The 16951-nt window shown below is 41.0% G+C and overlaps 1 protein-coding gene across 1 annotated transcript in view; it reads left to right on the forward strand.

The window, feature by feature from the left end:
• LOC139273346 (transcriptional activator GLI3-like) overlaps positions 1-13622 on the forward strand; it is a 520381-nt gene extending 506759 nt beyond the window's left edge. The window contains exons 13-15 of the mRNA XM_070890175.1: positions 1077-1346; positions 6471-6798; positions 10128-13622. Of these exons, the coding sequence (XP_070746276.1) occupies positions 1077-1346; positions 6471-6798; positions 10128-12505 (2976 nt within the window). The 3' untranslated portion in view covers positions 12506-13622. The remainder of the gene's footprint in view (positions 1-1076; positions 1347-6470; positions 6799-10127) is intronic.
• The last annotated feature ends 3329 nt before the right edge of the window (positions 13623-16951 follow it).

The raw sequence follows: 16951 nt of genomic DNA on the forward strand, positions 1-16951 counted from the left end.
TCTGTCATACGAAATTTTAACTCAAGGCTCCGTCTGCCCTATCAGGTGAATGTAAAAGATCTCATGGGACTACTCAATGAAGAGCAGGTGAGTTGTCCCCGGTGACCTGACCAACATTTATCCCTCAATCAACATCAATAAAAACAGATGAACTGGTCATTAATCTCATTGCTGTTTGTGGAACCTTGCTGTGCGCAAATTGTCTGCTATGTTTCCTACTTTACAATTGTGACTACACTTCAACTATACTTCATTGGTTGTAAAGCACTTTAGGATGTCCTGAGATTGTGAAAGGGACTATAGAAATCAAGTTATTTCTTCTTTCAGTGTTTTGTGAGTGTTTACCCAGATAAAAAGTGCTGAAAACATTGAGACAATTGAAACAAAGGCAAAATACTTTGGATGCTGGATATCTGAAATAAAAACAGAAAATGCTGGAAATACTCAGCAGGTCAGGCAGCATCTGTGGAGAGAGAAACAGAGTTAACGTTCCAGGTCGATGACCCTTCATCAGAGACAATTGAAATCTCCTGCTAGACCTCTTTTTACAAAACGTAATTTCAATTATGTTTTCCTTCAATTATAAAATTAACAAAGATAACACGTGGTTTGATACAATATTTGCCTTTTATACTGATGCAAAACAAAACTTCTACAGTATGTTTTGCATGATAAAAATATATAAAATATAAATTGCTCATTACAAATTGTCAAAAGAACCAAAGGCGACATGAGGGAAAAAATATTACATAGCATGTTGTTGTGATCTGGAATGCACTGCCTGAAAGGGTGGTGGAAGCAGATTGAATAATAAACTTTCAAAAGGACATTGGATAAACACTTGAAAAGGAAAAATTGGTAGCGTTATGTGGAAAGATCAGGGAGTGGGACTAATTGGGTAGTTCTTTCAATGATGGGCCGAATGGCCTCTTTCTGTACTATATCATTCTATGATTCTACTAATGAACCTTCAGGCTTGAAAAGAAATGTGTAATGTTTAGATTGTTTCTCTGTCAATTTGTTGCGAACAATCGATGTAATGCTTTTTCTAATTTTTAACAATTATTATTTTCCAGAAACCTTACGTTTGTAAGATTCCCGGCTGCACAAAGCGTTACACTGATCCCAGTTCCCTCCGAAAACACGTCAAAACAGTTCATGGCCCTGAGGCTCACATCACAAAGAAACAACGAGGAGACATCCACCCGAGACCACCGCCATCCAGGGACCCAGGCAGCAATTCCCAGTCAAAATCAACTGGGCAGCAACAGGCTGAACTAAACAACACTACCTCAAAGCGGGAAGAATGTCTGCAAGTTAAGGCCATAAAGACAGAGAAACCAATGGTATGTCCTCGTTATTTTCAAAATCAGAAATGTTGCTCTTTACACTAAGTTTGATCCATTTTCTTTCCAGATTTTGTCCTCTTGCCCTAAAGGTGCTCACTCTTGATGACCGTCTGTTCAACAGAAGACAGCAGACCTCTGGTACCCCACTCAAGTCAACGTTCTTCATGTGTGAGCCTAAGAATGAATGTTGGCAGGCTCAATGGGCAGGCAGTACAACAGATTCTGATTTTGTCAGACACTTTTCCCAGGAGTCACTGGATAACAATCAGGAGTGAAAATGTTGGCCGTTTTTTTTGACTCAGGGTACCAATTGTATTGCCCCCTGCCCCTTGGTTCCAACTTGTGAAAACCAAGTTTAGGACTTAGTAAGAAGTGATCCCATGATCTGTTGCCCCAGCTAAGATCAGCAAACTGGGACCTACTGGTCTGTATGCCTTAGTGTCTCTATTCACTGGGGCATCAGCAGGCTGTACATAAGCCCAGTTGAAAATTTTCCATTATCAACTGTGAAAAAAGTTTTCCTTTGGTAACTTGAGTTTAAGTGGATGAGGTGTAAGGATGCAGATGGTTAACAATGAATAGCCTCTCCGGAACTAGATTTAATTATACCAATTCAGCAAGGCTTTTATTTAGCATTTTGAATGATTCAAAGAGCTGAATTTCACTGTTTTCCATCCCTGCTCCATTTTGTGGTGCAGACAACCTTTATGATGATGCTGTTGTTGTACAACAAAGGATGGGGTTAGGACAATTTTAAGATGCTACCTCATTATTTACTTGTTTTTTGGAGGGAGTCTCAGACCCCCCCCCCCCCCCATCCCTCCCAATTTTCTGTCAATGCCACATCTGAGCAACATGGTATCCTGTCCCACCAATAGCATCACCTTCTGGTCTCTGGTTTCTCATAACTTCTGTGAATTGTCTCCTTCAACCCTCTCCATCCTGGTGGTATTGTTGCAAGCTCTCTTAAAGAGCAAGTAAACTTTTTTGAGCGCACTCTCCGCCTCTAACTCAAACATCTCTCCACTGTTCTATCATTAAGAATGACATTTAAGCTTTATCCCAGCTAGGTTTGTTACAATTGTCCATTCAGAATATCAATAAGATCTTTGTTCCTGACGGCATCCCTTCCTTTGACCTTAAGACAGTGTGCCTTTGAACTTACCCATGTCCAAAGCAATGGATGGGGAGTCTGTCACTACTTCATGTGGGATGATGAGTTTAGGTGTTTTCTGGAGCTTACTAGGAGCTGAAAGCATTTGGAGGATATGGGAGCACAGAGGGGTTGAGTTTAGAAGCACTCTGGTCTGAGAGCAGTTAGTGGAGGTATCTACGGCACATGCAGATCTGGAGCTTGGTAATGTTTGGAGATGGGGGGGCATAGAAACTGGTACGAGTTACGCCCATTTTCGGGAGTAAAACGGACACAAAGCATATGAAGTCAGCAGTGGCATGGCCTGTGCCCAAACTCAGTATGAATGGGAATACCCCCAAAAACACAGAAACACTGAAAATAACTTTAAAAAAACATCACTTATTTCAAATTAATAAAAAATTGAATTTAATTAATTATTTAAAACAAAAATAAATATTTTTGAAAAGTAATTTACATATTTTAAAGGGTCTAAAAATAAACGTGCCTTATTTAACAGGATTTTAAATGTTTACATTTTTTTTAATGTATTTTTGGCAGATCGCAAGTTCCGGGTTTAGGCGCATGCGCTTTGCATGCCTAAACCCGGAACTTGTGGGGACACCATGGGCGTATGCGCACCTCATACGTGCCCGTGGCAAGCGTGAATTCAGGCCCAATATGGCACTGTCTAAATACAAGTTCTTCCATTGCCCAAAACGTGATGGCATTCACACAAGATGATTAATAACCTACTGCAGGCACAGTAAAGAAAGAATCTGCAATTGGTTACCATGGCATTCCATCTATATTATACATTATAGCTCTAATTTTAACCTAACACACATTGAATTAAGTGGAGCGTAAAATTGGGCAGGATGTAAATTGGGTATCCGACCCAAATGCATCTCATTCTCATGGCACATTAGGATAAAATCAGAGCGTACTTTCTTGAGCTTTAATATAAATGTGAAATTTATGTGCAAACTACTAAAATGGTGCAAAGGAGCACAGTATTTTAGAGTCAATGAGACTATTTGATCAAAACTGTGTTCACATGGTTCCCAGTGAAATGTACGGATCCCTTACTTTAATAACCCTGTCCTGCAATTAATCGCTACTAACTGAAAGTAACTGTTTTTCTCTTTCTTGCTTTCACTAACTTGCTGACCTTACTGTCTGGTGCTGTCTGATTTCTTGTTCTGTCTTCCTAAGGACAGTGGGTAATAAGGTGAGGAGATTTTATTGCCTGTATCTTTCTCTGATTATTTGAACTTTTAAAAATAATCTTTGCAGTTGAATTGGTCTTTTCTTGATTTAAAAAAAATTCACTTCTGGGTTGTGGGTGTCACTAGCAAGGCCCATCTACAGTTGCCCTGAGAAAGTGGTGGTGGGCCTTATTGAACCACTGAGAGGGCAATTAAGAGTCAAACACGTCGGGATGGGACTGGAGTCAGAAAAAGGCCAGACTGGGTAATGAAGAATTGCCTCCACTAACTATTCTACACCTTCCAATCCCAATATCCACCTCCTATGTTGAAAAATCTCCATTACAAGCTCCCCTCCTTCATCTCTTAGTGACCCTGTCCCTACTGTGACTATTCTCTTATTACTGCGGCATAGGAAAGTAAAAGCAAAGGACTTGATTGGAATAAAAGTAAAATACAGTGAGATTTAAAAAAACACTGAGCACTTCTAGGTAGACTGCCAGGACAAATGTGAAGAATACTGTCATTTTTTTTGCTAGCTTTCTTTCATATTCCTTCACCTTTCTAATCTTCCATTTTGCAACTTTCTCATTCTTTATATTTGCCATGACTTATTTTTTTTAATCATCTGCCGTACAAATGCTAAGTGTTTTCAATTTCAAATTTAATCTAATCTCCATAGAACCACAGCCGTCAAACAGTCTCTTTATCCTTACTGAAATATACTTGACTTATACACTTTTCCTCTTCTATTTAAATCTTCCAGTTGGTGATCTACAGCACAATTTGCCAATTTTTCGTGCCATTTAATCCGGGCAAAATCCCTTTTTATCTTGCTGTATTTTGCTTTTCTTTTCCAATCAAATCCTCAACTTTTCCTTTCCATTCTTACACTGAAGCTAATTACATTGTGGTCACTGTTCCCAGATAATTCCCTACTTTTAGGTAACCCACATGCTTTTCTTGACTACCCAGAACTAGATCAAGCAGTGCATTCTGTACACTGTCATTTAGTTATATTGGGTTTGTGTGCACGCATAACTTTCAAAGTATTTTGTCAAGTCACTCAAATTCCACTACTTTCTTGCATTACATCAGGTCATGTAAAACTTACAAACTTCTTTTTTTTAAAAAGTTAAACCATGATTAGTAATAGGCTATCATAAATGTTTAAAAGTCAATTTCATGTGAGCATTCCCTGGATTCTGGAGAGGTCCCACCAGATTGGAAAACTGCAAATGTAACGCCCCTATTTAAAAAAGGAGGCAGACAAAAAGCAGGAAACTATAGACCAGTTAGCCTAACATCTGTGGTTGGGAAGATGTTGGAGTCCATTATTAAAGAAGCAGTAGCAGGACATTTGGAAAAGCAAAATTCAGTCAGGCAGAGTCAGCATGGATTTATGAAGAGGAAGTCATGTTTGACAAATTTGCTAGAATTCTTTGAGGATGTAACGAACAGAGTGGATAAAGGGGAACCAGTGGATGTGTGCATTTGGACTTCCAGAAGGCATTTGACAAGGTGCCACATAAAAGGTTACTGCACAAGATAAAAGTTCACGGGGTTGGGGGTAATATATTAGCATGGATAGAGGATTGGCAAACGACAGAAAACAGAGAGTAGGGATAAATAGTTCATTCTTGGGTTGGCAATCAGTAACCAGTGGGGTGCCGCAGGGATCAGTGCTGGGACCCCAACTATTTACAATCTATATTAACGACTTGGAAGAAGGGACTGAGTGTAACGTAGCCAAGTTTGTCGACGATCCAAAGATGGAAGGAAAAGCAATGTGTGAGGAGCACACACAAAATCTGCGAAAGGACACAGACAGGCTAAGTGAGTGGGCAAAAATTTGGCAGATGGACTACAATGTTGGAAAGTGATAGATCACGCACTTTGGCAGAAAAAAAATCAAAAAACAAGTTATTATTTAAATGGGGAAAGATTACAAAGTGCTGCAGTACAGCGGGACTTGGGGGTACTTGTGCATGAAACACAAAAGGTTAGTATGCAGGTACAGCAAGTGATCAGGAAGGCCAATGGAATCTTGGCCTTTATTGCAAAGGGGATGGAGTATAAAAGCAGGGAAGTCTTGCTAAAGTTGTACAGGGTATTGGTGAGGCCACATCTGGAATACTGCGTGCAGTTTTGGTTTCCATATTTACGAAAGGATATACTTGCTTTGGAGGCAGTTCAGAGAAGGTTTACGAGGTTGATTCCAGAGATGAGGGGGTTGACTTATGAGGAAAGGTTGAGTAGGTTGGGCCTCTACTCATTGGAATTCAGAAGAATAAGAGGTGATCTTATCGAAACGTATAAGATTATGAGGGTCTTTACAAGGTGGATGCAGAGAGGATGTTTCCACTGACAGGGGAGACTAGAACTAGAGGGCATAATCTTAGAATAAGGGGCCGCCCATTTAAAACTGAGATGAGGAGAAATTTCTTCTCTTAGAGGGTTGTGGATCTGTGGAATTCGCTGCCTCAGAGAGCTGTGGAAGCTGGGACCTTGAATAAATTTAAGACAGAAATAGACAGTTTCTTAAACAATAAGGGAATAAGGGGTAATGGGGAGCGGCGGGGAAGTGGACCTGAGTCCATGTTCGGATCAGCCATGATTGTATTAAATGGAAGAGCAGGCTCGTGGGGCCGTATGGCCTTCTCCTGCTCCTATTTCTTATATTCTTATGTTCTTATTATAATCAGTTTAACTTACTAAACTATTGGAGCCCCTCATACATACAAAGCCAAAGCAACTCATCTGCTCCTTTCTCCCCTACAGACATCTCAGCCAAGCCCTGGTGGTCAGTCTTCATGCAGCAGTGAACCGTCCCCCTTCAGCAACCACTCCAACAGTGGGATCGAGCTTAATCTGAATAGCGGAGGCAGTGTGGGAGATCTCAGCGCCATTGATGAGGCACCAATCATGGACTCTACAGTATCCACAGCAACTACAGCATTAGGCCTGCAGGCCAGAAGGAATTTGACAGGGACCAGGTGGATGGAGCAGCTAAAGGTGGAGAGGTTGAAACAAGTCAATGGACTTCTTCCCAGAATCAACACTGTGCCAGCTACCAAAAACACAACTTTGCCTCCTCTTATAGGAAATGGTAAGGAAGCAGCTGCAGCTTTATAGTGATGCATTGAATTAGCCCTTAAAAGTGCAGAGATGAGAGGTATCTCGCCTACAATCATTGCAGGATATTTAATTATATTTTGCGTTAAAATGGCTAGAGGCAGAGGAGGAAGAGATTTTGAATCAGTCAATTTTTAAAACAAATGGCTGATTTGCTGGAATGGCAAGTGTCCCTTGATTAATACTGGAAATAATTACAGATTTGGTTGATTTCCATATCTCAGTTTTTTAAAAAGCTAGGGTAGCAATAATAAAGGGATGCTAGAGCTGAACATTGCACCCAGTGCTCAGAAATGCAATAGTGTTAAGATTCTATAGACTGAAGACAAATGAATGGGTCATTGTACTTTTGGCCTGTTTTTAGAACAATTACTATTGCAGCTTAAAGGAAAAAAATGACCCATGGGTTCAATTCGAGCCTAGAATGGCAATGTGAATGTCTTCTCACTTTGCTGCCTGTAGGGGTGCTACATAAAGTAAATTTGGTGGGGTTCATTGCAACAACCTATCCTCCCAATTGGCAATCTCACAAACTGGCCAACACGCAGGTTGGTGTATGAAATAGAAAAATGTGACACTAGTGTTGCAGAAGGCGCTCTTCTGAAATTGGAACTGTGGTGCAGTGAGGTGACAGAGCAGGGAGATGCTTTCCTTGCACTTGAGATGTGGTATGCCTGACTCAGAAGTGTTTGGTGCTAACATTGGATGCCTAAAATGTCGTAGCACAGCACTGACATCCCTCTACATCATTGCACACAAAATGCTCCCTCATAAAGGGCTCAATTTTCCCCAGTGATTTGCGCCGTTTTTTTGGAACAGGCTGCTCTTTTTGGCCTAAGTTGAACAACCACAGTTTCCCCAATCAACTTGCACCAGCATAACTCAGTTAGTTACGATTTTTTTTACAGCCAAAGGGGACGGAACCAGCCACCTATGCCAATTTTGGCTATTTGTGAAGTTTGGCCAGCTGAGAGTTATTCCAGTTCTGCTTAGGCCAGCGTATGTGGCCTCTCCAGAAAAACCTTGCGGAGAGTTAAGGAAATCGGCGCAGGTAAGTAAATTGGCGCAGCAGTTGCCCGGACACACTAAAAGAATTGAAAAATACAAAGCAGCAACTTACTTCCCGCCCGGTCCCATTCTCAGTCCCCGGTTCACTCACACACACAAGAAAGGCCGTCGTCCCATTCTCGGTCCCCACACACATAAGAGAGAGAGCGAATATTCGAGAATTGAACCGGCGACCGAGAATGGGACCAGACCGGCAAGCCCTTCGGGCGGGGTTGGAGTTAATTGCTGCTATGTGTTTTTCAATTCTTTTAATGTGTTGGGAGCTGGCTGTATGCTTCACTTTGCAGCCTCAGCTCGCATTGTGTCCCTGGTTAGCATGGCAGCCCGATCTTTTTGGCGCAGATCAAGGCTCCATCCCCAAAACTAAAGGTCGGGTTACGCCAGGACAAAATGAAGAAATCCAATGGGGAAACGGAGAATATATTATTTTGGCATACTTAGGCCCCCAAAAATTGGGCGTAACTCTTCAAGTACGCCAAAAAAATGCTTTGGGGAAAATTGAGCCCAAAGTGCCTCTAAAAGTGGTTTATGAATAGCCTGACTATTATAATTGTACCAAGTGTAAACTACAGGCGATTTGAAGAAATAAATTATTGGTCCGAAAATTGCTTTCGGAGGCTTCCTGCGGGCGGACACCTTTGACCAAATTTTTTTTTCTGAAATTGCCTGGTGGTCCCGAAGGAACGTAGACTTGCGGTTCAAGGCCTAGCTCCGCAGCCCGGCGTATGGGTTCACACATCCCAGGAATGTAAGCCTGGACCACCAATCACAATGTAATATTTTCATTGATGATAATGGGAGCTCTGTTTGTATTACTATCAATGAAAATACCCCCCAAAACACAGAAACACAACACAATAAATAAAAAAACACCTCACATATTTAAAATTAATTGAAAGTGATTTAAATGTTTTCGAAAAAATGTTTTTTGGAATTTTTTGAAAATATGTTTTAATAGGGTTAAAAAATAAACTTGCCTTAATGAGCAGGGTTATGCCTGCTTTTACCATGCATAAGAGTTTGAAGGACACTCGCTGGGCAAGAATTGGGCAAATAGCCCAAATCTCTGCCCCGCAAATGTCTTTCTCCTGGGGATGTGTGCATGATATTTTGACAGATCACAAAAGCCAATTCTCGGCGCATGTGCATCGCGTGCCAAGAACCGGCATTTGCAACGCCTCTTCGGGTGCGTGCACACATCGTTCGTACCCGGAGAGGCCGCAATTTTCGGGCCATTAATTTTTAGTCAGCAACAAATAGTTGCACAGCTAAAGGACTCACGAGCAGATACCTGCTGTGAATTATGCTCATTACTTGTGTAACTTGTGGCAATGGTAAAGCTTTCCTGCTACATAATTAATTTATAAATGAGAATATTAAAGAAAAGTGTAGTAAAATATTTTAAATTATACTGCAATATCTGTATTATAAAATGGTGTAAAGGAAGAATTTTAATACCAGGCTAAGATTCCAACCTCCCACTGAAACAATTTGTATCCATAATATAAACAGGAAATCTCCATGGTGATGGTGTATTTTTCCACGTTTTTTCACTTATGACAGATTTCTAAATCACAGTTCTCAATGGCCCTTTTGTATTATAGGTCTTCCAAGTTTATGAAAGAATTAAGGTAACAAGATTGCAAGACTCCACTTCCAGCATGAGGTCTTGCTCGCCTATTGCATGGAATCAACTCTGTGCCTTCTTCTCCAAACATGTAGATGCTCCCTTTGGAGCATTGCATAGTATCCTATTGAAAACTGTCTTTATAGTTGGCCATCTTTATACTGCCCTGACATATTGCACCCTAACATAGTGCACTGATATTATGCACATTGTTTTGGGCTCCTTGACAAATGGAGAATGCTTATAAAGCATTCCAGATGTTTGAATATAGATTTTAAAAGCTGCATTATGAAGGGGAATACTGAGAAATTTGGGAAAAATCCATTGAAATGACAGGAAAGTGCTGGCACAAATCTGTGTTGAAACTTTACAAATTATGACTCTTTAAATATAAATTTGTGTTAGGTGAAAGAAGTTAATTTTAAAATCTAACCACTTTTCATTCTGGTTCACTCCTCTCTTATAGAAGCTCTGGATTTGAACATATTGCCTTTTTAAGCTGATCATCGTTCTAACAGTGCATTGATGCTCTCCCTAGTTGAACATGAATTAACAGTAGAATTGTTTAAAGTTATAATTGCTAATTAAAATCTTCCATTTACACACAGGCTCTCAGCTGGACAGCTCTAGTGTTGGAGGGTCCATGACTATCCTGCCAAACAGAAATGAACTTTTAAATGCAGAAGTCACGATGTTAAATAAGCTGAATGAGAGACGTGACAGCACCACCAGTACCATTAGCTCCGCTTACATGAGCAGCCGCAGGTCTTCTGGCATTTCACCATATCTTTCAAGTAGAAGGTCCAGTGAGGTCTCCCAGGCTGAAGGCCGACCAAACAACCTGAGTGTTACAGATTCCTATGATCCCATCTCAACGGATGCATCCAGGCGGTCAAGTGAAGCCAGCCAATGTGGTGGGCTACCTGGGCTACTAAGCCTTACTCCGGCACAGCATTATCGGCTGAAAGCCAAATATGCCGCAGCCACGGGTGGACCACCACCAACTCCATTGCCAAATATGGAGCGGATGAGCTTAAAGACAAGGATGGCCCTGTTTGGTGACTACAGAGACACTGGAGTATTTCCCTTGCCTCAAGTAAATGTTTCTCGAAGATGCAGTGACGGGGGGCCCAATGGATATGTCAGGAGGCCTTTGTTGCCTCACGATGTACCAGGCAATGGAATAAGAAGAGCCAGTGATCCAGTAAGAACTGTGGCGGATCCTTTCTCTTTACCCCGGGTACATCGTTATAACAGTCTTAACAACGTTAACCCTCTCCCTGTGCCTCCTTCAATGGAACGACGTAATCTCAGTCTTCAGAACTACACTCGCTCTGATGGAAACCTCCATCGGAATACCTACTCCCCTTGCCCTCCTAGTATCAGTGAAAATGTTGCCCTGGAGGCCATTGCTATGGAGACCTATGGTCATATTGATGAGGATATCTTGCCAGATGATGTAGTTCAGTACATTAGCTTACAAAATAATAAAGCAGGCAATCACTTGCAGAGTGAAATAAATATGTCAAGCCAGAACATATATGACCATCTGCCAAACATGCCATCCAATGAAATACAGCAAGATATCATGGGAACCATGCCCGCTTTTGACCAGTCTCATTCAGCGAACCAACCGTACCACAACTCGCAGGTAAACTCCGAAACAAATAAGGATGATCTGCCAATTCAGTGGAATGAAGTAAGCTCAGGAAGTGTTGACATGTCACCTCAAAAACAAAAGTACGGGCAACGAGCTGTGGGTTCAGTGCAGCAAAGTCGTGCACTTGGACTGTTTACTAACACAACGAATCCTCAACAAAACCTGCCAGCGGTTCAACAGAATGTATTTGCAGGTCAGCCAAATGGTTATCAACAATGTATGGAAGTGGCTCCGTATGGTGTTCAACAGAACATGATGATTGCAGGTAATTCTTTGAACCCCCAAACAAACAAAGGACAGCAGCATAACCGAAACCTAAACAAACCGATGTTTATTTCTGCAGTCATGGAGTTCCCTTATGCTGCAAATGTACCAAACCAAGAGGTGGAGTTGAACAGTTTGCATGCCAATAACAGCCAAGACGGATCCACACTTTCTTCAATGCCAACAGGTCATCAATCTGCTAAGATGACTAGTGGGATGCAAAACAGAAATATGATGGTGCAGAATTTCATTCAGTGTCAGCAAGCTGTCAATCAGCAGATGATGGAAGGGTTACATTTCAATGGTATAAATAGACCTGTTCAGGCGAACATCAGTGGTTCAGGCATTACTGGATCAGGTAATCAGCCACCTCAAGCTGCTGTATTTCTAGGGCTTCAAGGTTCCCAACAAATTGCTCATAATCCAAGAAATCAACAGTTTGGATCATATGCAGCAAAAGCTCATCAAATATATGCAAATCATAATGCCAACAAGCAGCCGAGTCTACTGACGAATCGTGTGCTGCACCAGCATAGCAATGTAGATAATATTAACCAAATGTACAGGATGACCAGTATTAAGACAGAGATGCAAGATCAACTCCAGGCCCTGCGCAGTTCGTGCTCCAATTTGCAGCATTATAGCGGTCAAGGTTATAACCTAAACTCTAATTTCAAACAACAAGCCATGAAAACTGTCTTATTCACTGGTCAGGAGACTGACTGCCAGCTGCAGCAGGCTGGCCATTCCAAGTCTTCTGAGTTGCTTTCCCCAGGTTCCAATCAAGTGACTAGCACTGTTGACAGCAATAGTCTAGATACTGTACAGATTGATTTCGATGCAATCCTAGATGATGGAGACCACGGCAGCTTCATTTCAGGAGCCCTGAGTCCAAGCATTCTGCAAAATCTCTCCCAGACTTCTTCCCGCCTCAATACCCCACGTACCTCTCTCACATTCCATAGCATGCCTATGAGCACTACAAATATGGCCATTGGCGACATGACCTCTTTGCTAACTTCGCTTGCAGAAGAAAGCAAATTCCTAACAGTTATGCCATAAATATCTGAAAAATGAGCCTATGGACAGGGTCCTTTTTTTTCTTTAGCCACCTATGTACTTTTTTACCATTTCATCCCAACTAAGAGATGCATTCCATTACATCCCTGTTATGGGATAAAGATGTCTGAATTTAGGTGTCCCCACACACCATGCTTGGGAGAATGTATCTTCCACTGCAGTGACATTTTGAAATTGAACAGCATCAGTGTTTTATTTTAAGTTAGCAATTGTGTTTTTTTTTACTTTGTTTACTGAAAAAAGAGCTGAGGTAAGTGTTTAATATGCATGTTTAGAACACTAAATAAGGCCAAACGTAAGCACTGTTTCCTGTAGTTATTGTAATGACCACAAGTTGTGCATTTTGTCAGATGTCAGCATTTTCACAAGTGTCGTTTTACCTTGCAATAGGTTTTTATGAGTGACTGTGCTTGTGAAACTGTTGACTAATATGACCAGCTTCTTAATCGAAGCCAAGAAAAGTCTTTGACTCAGGTAGGTCTTTTAGTTGATATTAATAGTCTGTTGACCTACAGATGTTTTAAAGGTGATGTGAAGGCTTTGCAGCCAGAATGCTTGAGTGTTTTTCATTGGTGATGTTGAATCAAACTATTTTAACTTGTTTTATTTGTAATGTTTTTTTGTTTTTGTTTCATTTTCTGTCAGGAAAGCCATACGGAGGCAGGTACTAGTTTTAGAACATTTATTTTAGAGTTTGTTTGGCTCTATTGTACTGTATGCAATCTAAAGTAGCTGTGATCATTTCTAAGTTAGTTTAGTAAACTAGAACGTATTGGTTGTCCTTCATGAAAAGCAGCATGTTATTTGCTGGATGTTTATAAGGTATGTGCCTTATTTTTTTGTGTCAGTTTAACACATAGGGACCAACGATACTGCCAAAATTCTGACTTGATAGCTGTGCTTGATGTTAAGCGATTAGCACTCTATTGTTTAGTATTTCCTGTTTGAGGTGTCACACAGACAGCTTGGAACTTGTGTATTAAAGTTTATTGATTCTCTGATTTAAAGAACTTTACCATTGTAGTGCATCTTGTAAAATACACACTGTACCATCAATATTTTTCAGTATTTTTTAGATTTTTGTTGGTGAAAACATTGATAAAGTGTAATCCTCTTAATGTAAATACCTACATGTAGAATTAGAACTGCCATCATGAATTTTATGATAGCGTTGGCATTTTGAACACTGCCGAAACTTCATGCGACTTTCACTCAGACCGAACACTCTGTCGCAGTGTATGTATACATTGTACTTTTGCTTTGAGAACCACTTAGCTGTTGTGCAACCGAGGAACAAATGTTTGTACAATTTTAATAAACTTCTCATTCTTAATTTTTGTAAGTCCTTCTTTTTGTAAACTGCCCTTTTTAACTGGGACTGCACTCAAAGTACAGGACCATTTGCTGTCATTCTCCCTCTTGTGAATTTTGACATTAAAGATTTTAATTTATGTATTGTTGACTTCAAATGGGCTGGTTAGCAATAATGACTGAAAAGAGGCAGTGAGCTTAGATTAATTTAGTTTCTGACTTGTTTCAAAAAAAATCTGCATATTGGCCTGATACTACACTTCAAAAGTATTCCATTGGTTGTAAAGGGCTTTGGAATGATCTGAGGAGGTGAAAGGCAATAGATAAATGCAAGTTGTTTCTTTAATAAGCAAATACTCTAAATTTCCTCCATTGTTTTCAGCCTTTGTTGCACCAAAAACATCAAGGAAATTATCATTTTAGTGCAGATTCATATTCAAGTTAGTTATGGATAAGGACCTCTCTCACATTCCATAGCATGCCTATGAGCACTACATATACTGATAGACCAGGAATAAAAGTCCCAAATTGGGGAAAAGCTAACTTTGCTAAGTTGAGCAGTGATTTGGCCACAGTGGACTGGAAACAGCTACTTGTAGGTAAATCAGTGTCGGAACAGTGGGAAGCATTCAAGAAGGAGATCCAGAGATCTCCTCCAGGACATCAGGCCAAACATGTGCCCTTAAAGAAAAATGGTGGGATAACAATTCTAGAACCCCACGGATGTCTTGGGCCTTACAGGGAAGGATTAAGAAAAAATGGAAGCTTATGTCATATACCGGCGGCTAAATACTGTAGAATCTTTGGCGGAATATAGAAAGTTCAGAGGTAAAATTAAAAAGGATATTAGGAATACTAAGAGAGAGCATGAAATATTCTTGGCAAGTAAAATTAAGGAAAACCCAAAGTTGATCTATAAATATATTAAAAGCAAGAGGATAACTAAAGAAAGGGTAGGGCTGATTAGAGACCATGTGGGTAATCTTTGTGTGGAGTTGGAAGATGTTGGTATGGTTCACAATGAATACTTTGCGTCTGTTTTCACAAAGGAAAGGGGCAATGCAGATACTGCTATTGAGGAGGAGTGTGAAATTCTATATAAAATAAACATAGTGAGAGAGGAGGTATTAAGGGGTTTAGCAGCTTTAAAAGTAGATAAGTCCCCAGGCCCAGATGAAAGACAGTTTCTTAAACGATAAGGGAATAAGGGGTTATGGGGAGCGGGCAGCGAAGTGGACATGAGTCCATGATCGGATCAGCCATGATCGTGTTAAATGGTGAAGCAGGCTCGAGGGGCCATATGGCTTACTCCTGCTCCTATTTCTTATGTTCTTATGCTCTTAAATGCATCCCAGGCTGTTGAGCGAAGTAAAAGAAGAAATAGCAGAGGCCTTGACCATCATTTTCCAGTCCTCTTTGGATTTGGGTATGGTGTCAAAGGACTGGAGGACTGCTAATGTGGTACCCTTGTTTAAGAAGGGAGAAAGAGATAGGCCGAGTAATACAAGCCTGTCAGCCTAACCTCAGTGGTGGGAAAATTATTGGGGAAAATCCTGAAAGACTGACTAAATCTACATTTAGAAAGGCAAGGATTAATTAGGAATAGTCAACACGGATTTGTTAAAGGAAGATCATGTTTGACTAACCTGATAGAATGTTTTGAGGAGGTAACCAGGAGGGTCAATGAGGGTAGTGTGTACGATGTAGTGTATATGGACTTTAGCAAAGCTTTTGATAAGCTCCCACATGGTAGACTGGTCACGAAGGTAAAAACCCATGGTATCCAGGGCAAAGTGGCAAGTTGGATCCAAAATTGGCTTAGAGGTAGGAAGCAAAGGGTAATGGTTTTTAGGTGTTTTTGTGACTGGAAGGATGTTTCCATTGGGATTCCACAGGGCTCAGTGCTGGGTCCCTTGCTTTTTGTGGTAAACATCAATGATTTAGATTTGAATATAGGGAGTATGATTAAGAAGTTTGCAGATGACATTAAAATTGGCTGTGTGGTTGATAATGAAGAGGAAAGTCATAAACTGCAGGAGGATATCAATCTACTGGTCAGGTGGGCAGAACAGTGAAAATGGAATTTAATTCGGAGAAGTGTGAGGTAATGCACTTTGGGAGGGCTAATAAGGAAAGGGTATATACATTAAATGGTAGGCCACTTAAAAGTGTAGATGAACAAAGGGACCTTGGAGTGCTTATCCACAGATCCCTGAAAGTAGCAGGCCAGGTGGATAAGGTGGTTAAGAAGGCATACGGAATGCTTGCCTTTATTGGCTGAGGCATAGAATACAAGAGCAGGAAAGTTATGCTTAAATTGTATACTACTCTGGTTAGGCCACAGCTGGAGTACTGCATGCAGTTCTGGTCGCCATATTATAGGAAGGACGTGATTACACTAGAGAGGGCGCAGAGGAGATTTACTAGGATGCTGCCTGGAATGGAGAATCTTAGCCATGAGGACAGTTTGGATAGGCTGGGTTTGTTCCCATTGGAACAGAGGAGGCTGAGAGGAGACCTCATTGAGATGTATAACATTTTGAGGGGCCTGGATATAGTGGATATCAAGGACCTATTTCCCTTGGTGGAGGGGTCAATTACGAGGAGGCATAGTTTTAAAGTGGTTGGTAGAAGGTTTAGAGGGGATTTGAGAGGAGGCTTCTTCAAGCAGAGGGTTGTGGAGGTCTGAAACTCACTGCCTGGAATTGTGGTGGATGCAGAAACCCTCACCACATTTAAAAGGTGCTTGGATGGGCACTTGAAGTGCTGTAACTTGTAGGGTTACGAACCTAGAGCTGGTAAGTGGGATTAGACTGGATAACCTCTTGTTAGCTGGCACAGATAGAATGGTAAGAACTGCAAGGAATCAAATACGGCCAGGGTGATGATCTGGACTAGTTTCGATCACCTGGATGGGTCAGAGAGGAATTTTCCTAGATTCTTTTCCCCAATTGCCCTAGGTTTTTTATCTTTTTTTGCCTCTCCCAGGAGATCACATAGCTCCGGTTGGGTGGAGTGTAGAATGTTGTGGTGCAGGGGGTGTCAGGTGTCGCAGTTGTGTAGGGCGGTCTGGTTGGGCCGGATGCTCTTTATCTTCTGCCATTGTTCATTGTTAAT

The sequence above is a fragment of the Pristiophorus japonicus genome, chromosome 1, assembly GCF_044704955.1.
Source record: "Pristiophorus japonicus isolate sPriJap1 chromosome 1, sPriJap1.hap1, whole genome shotgun sequence".
Taxonomy (NCBI): domain Eukaryota; kingdom Metazoa; phylum Chordata; class Chondrichthyes; family Pristiophoridae; genus Pristiophorus; species Pristiophorus japonicus.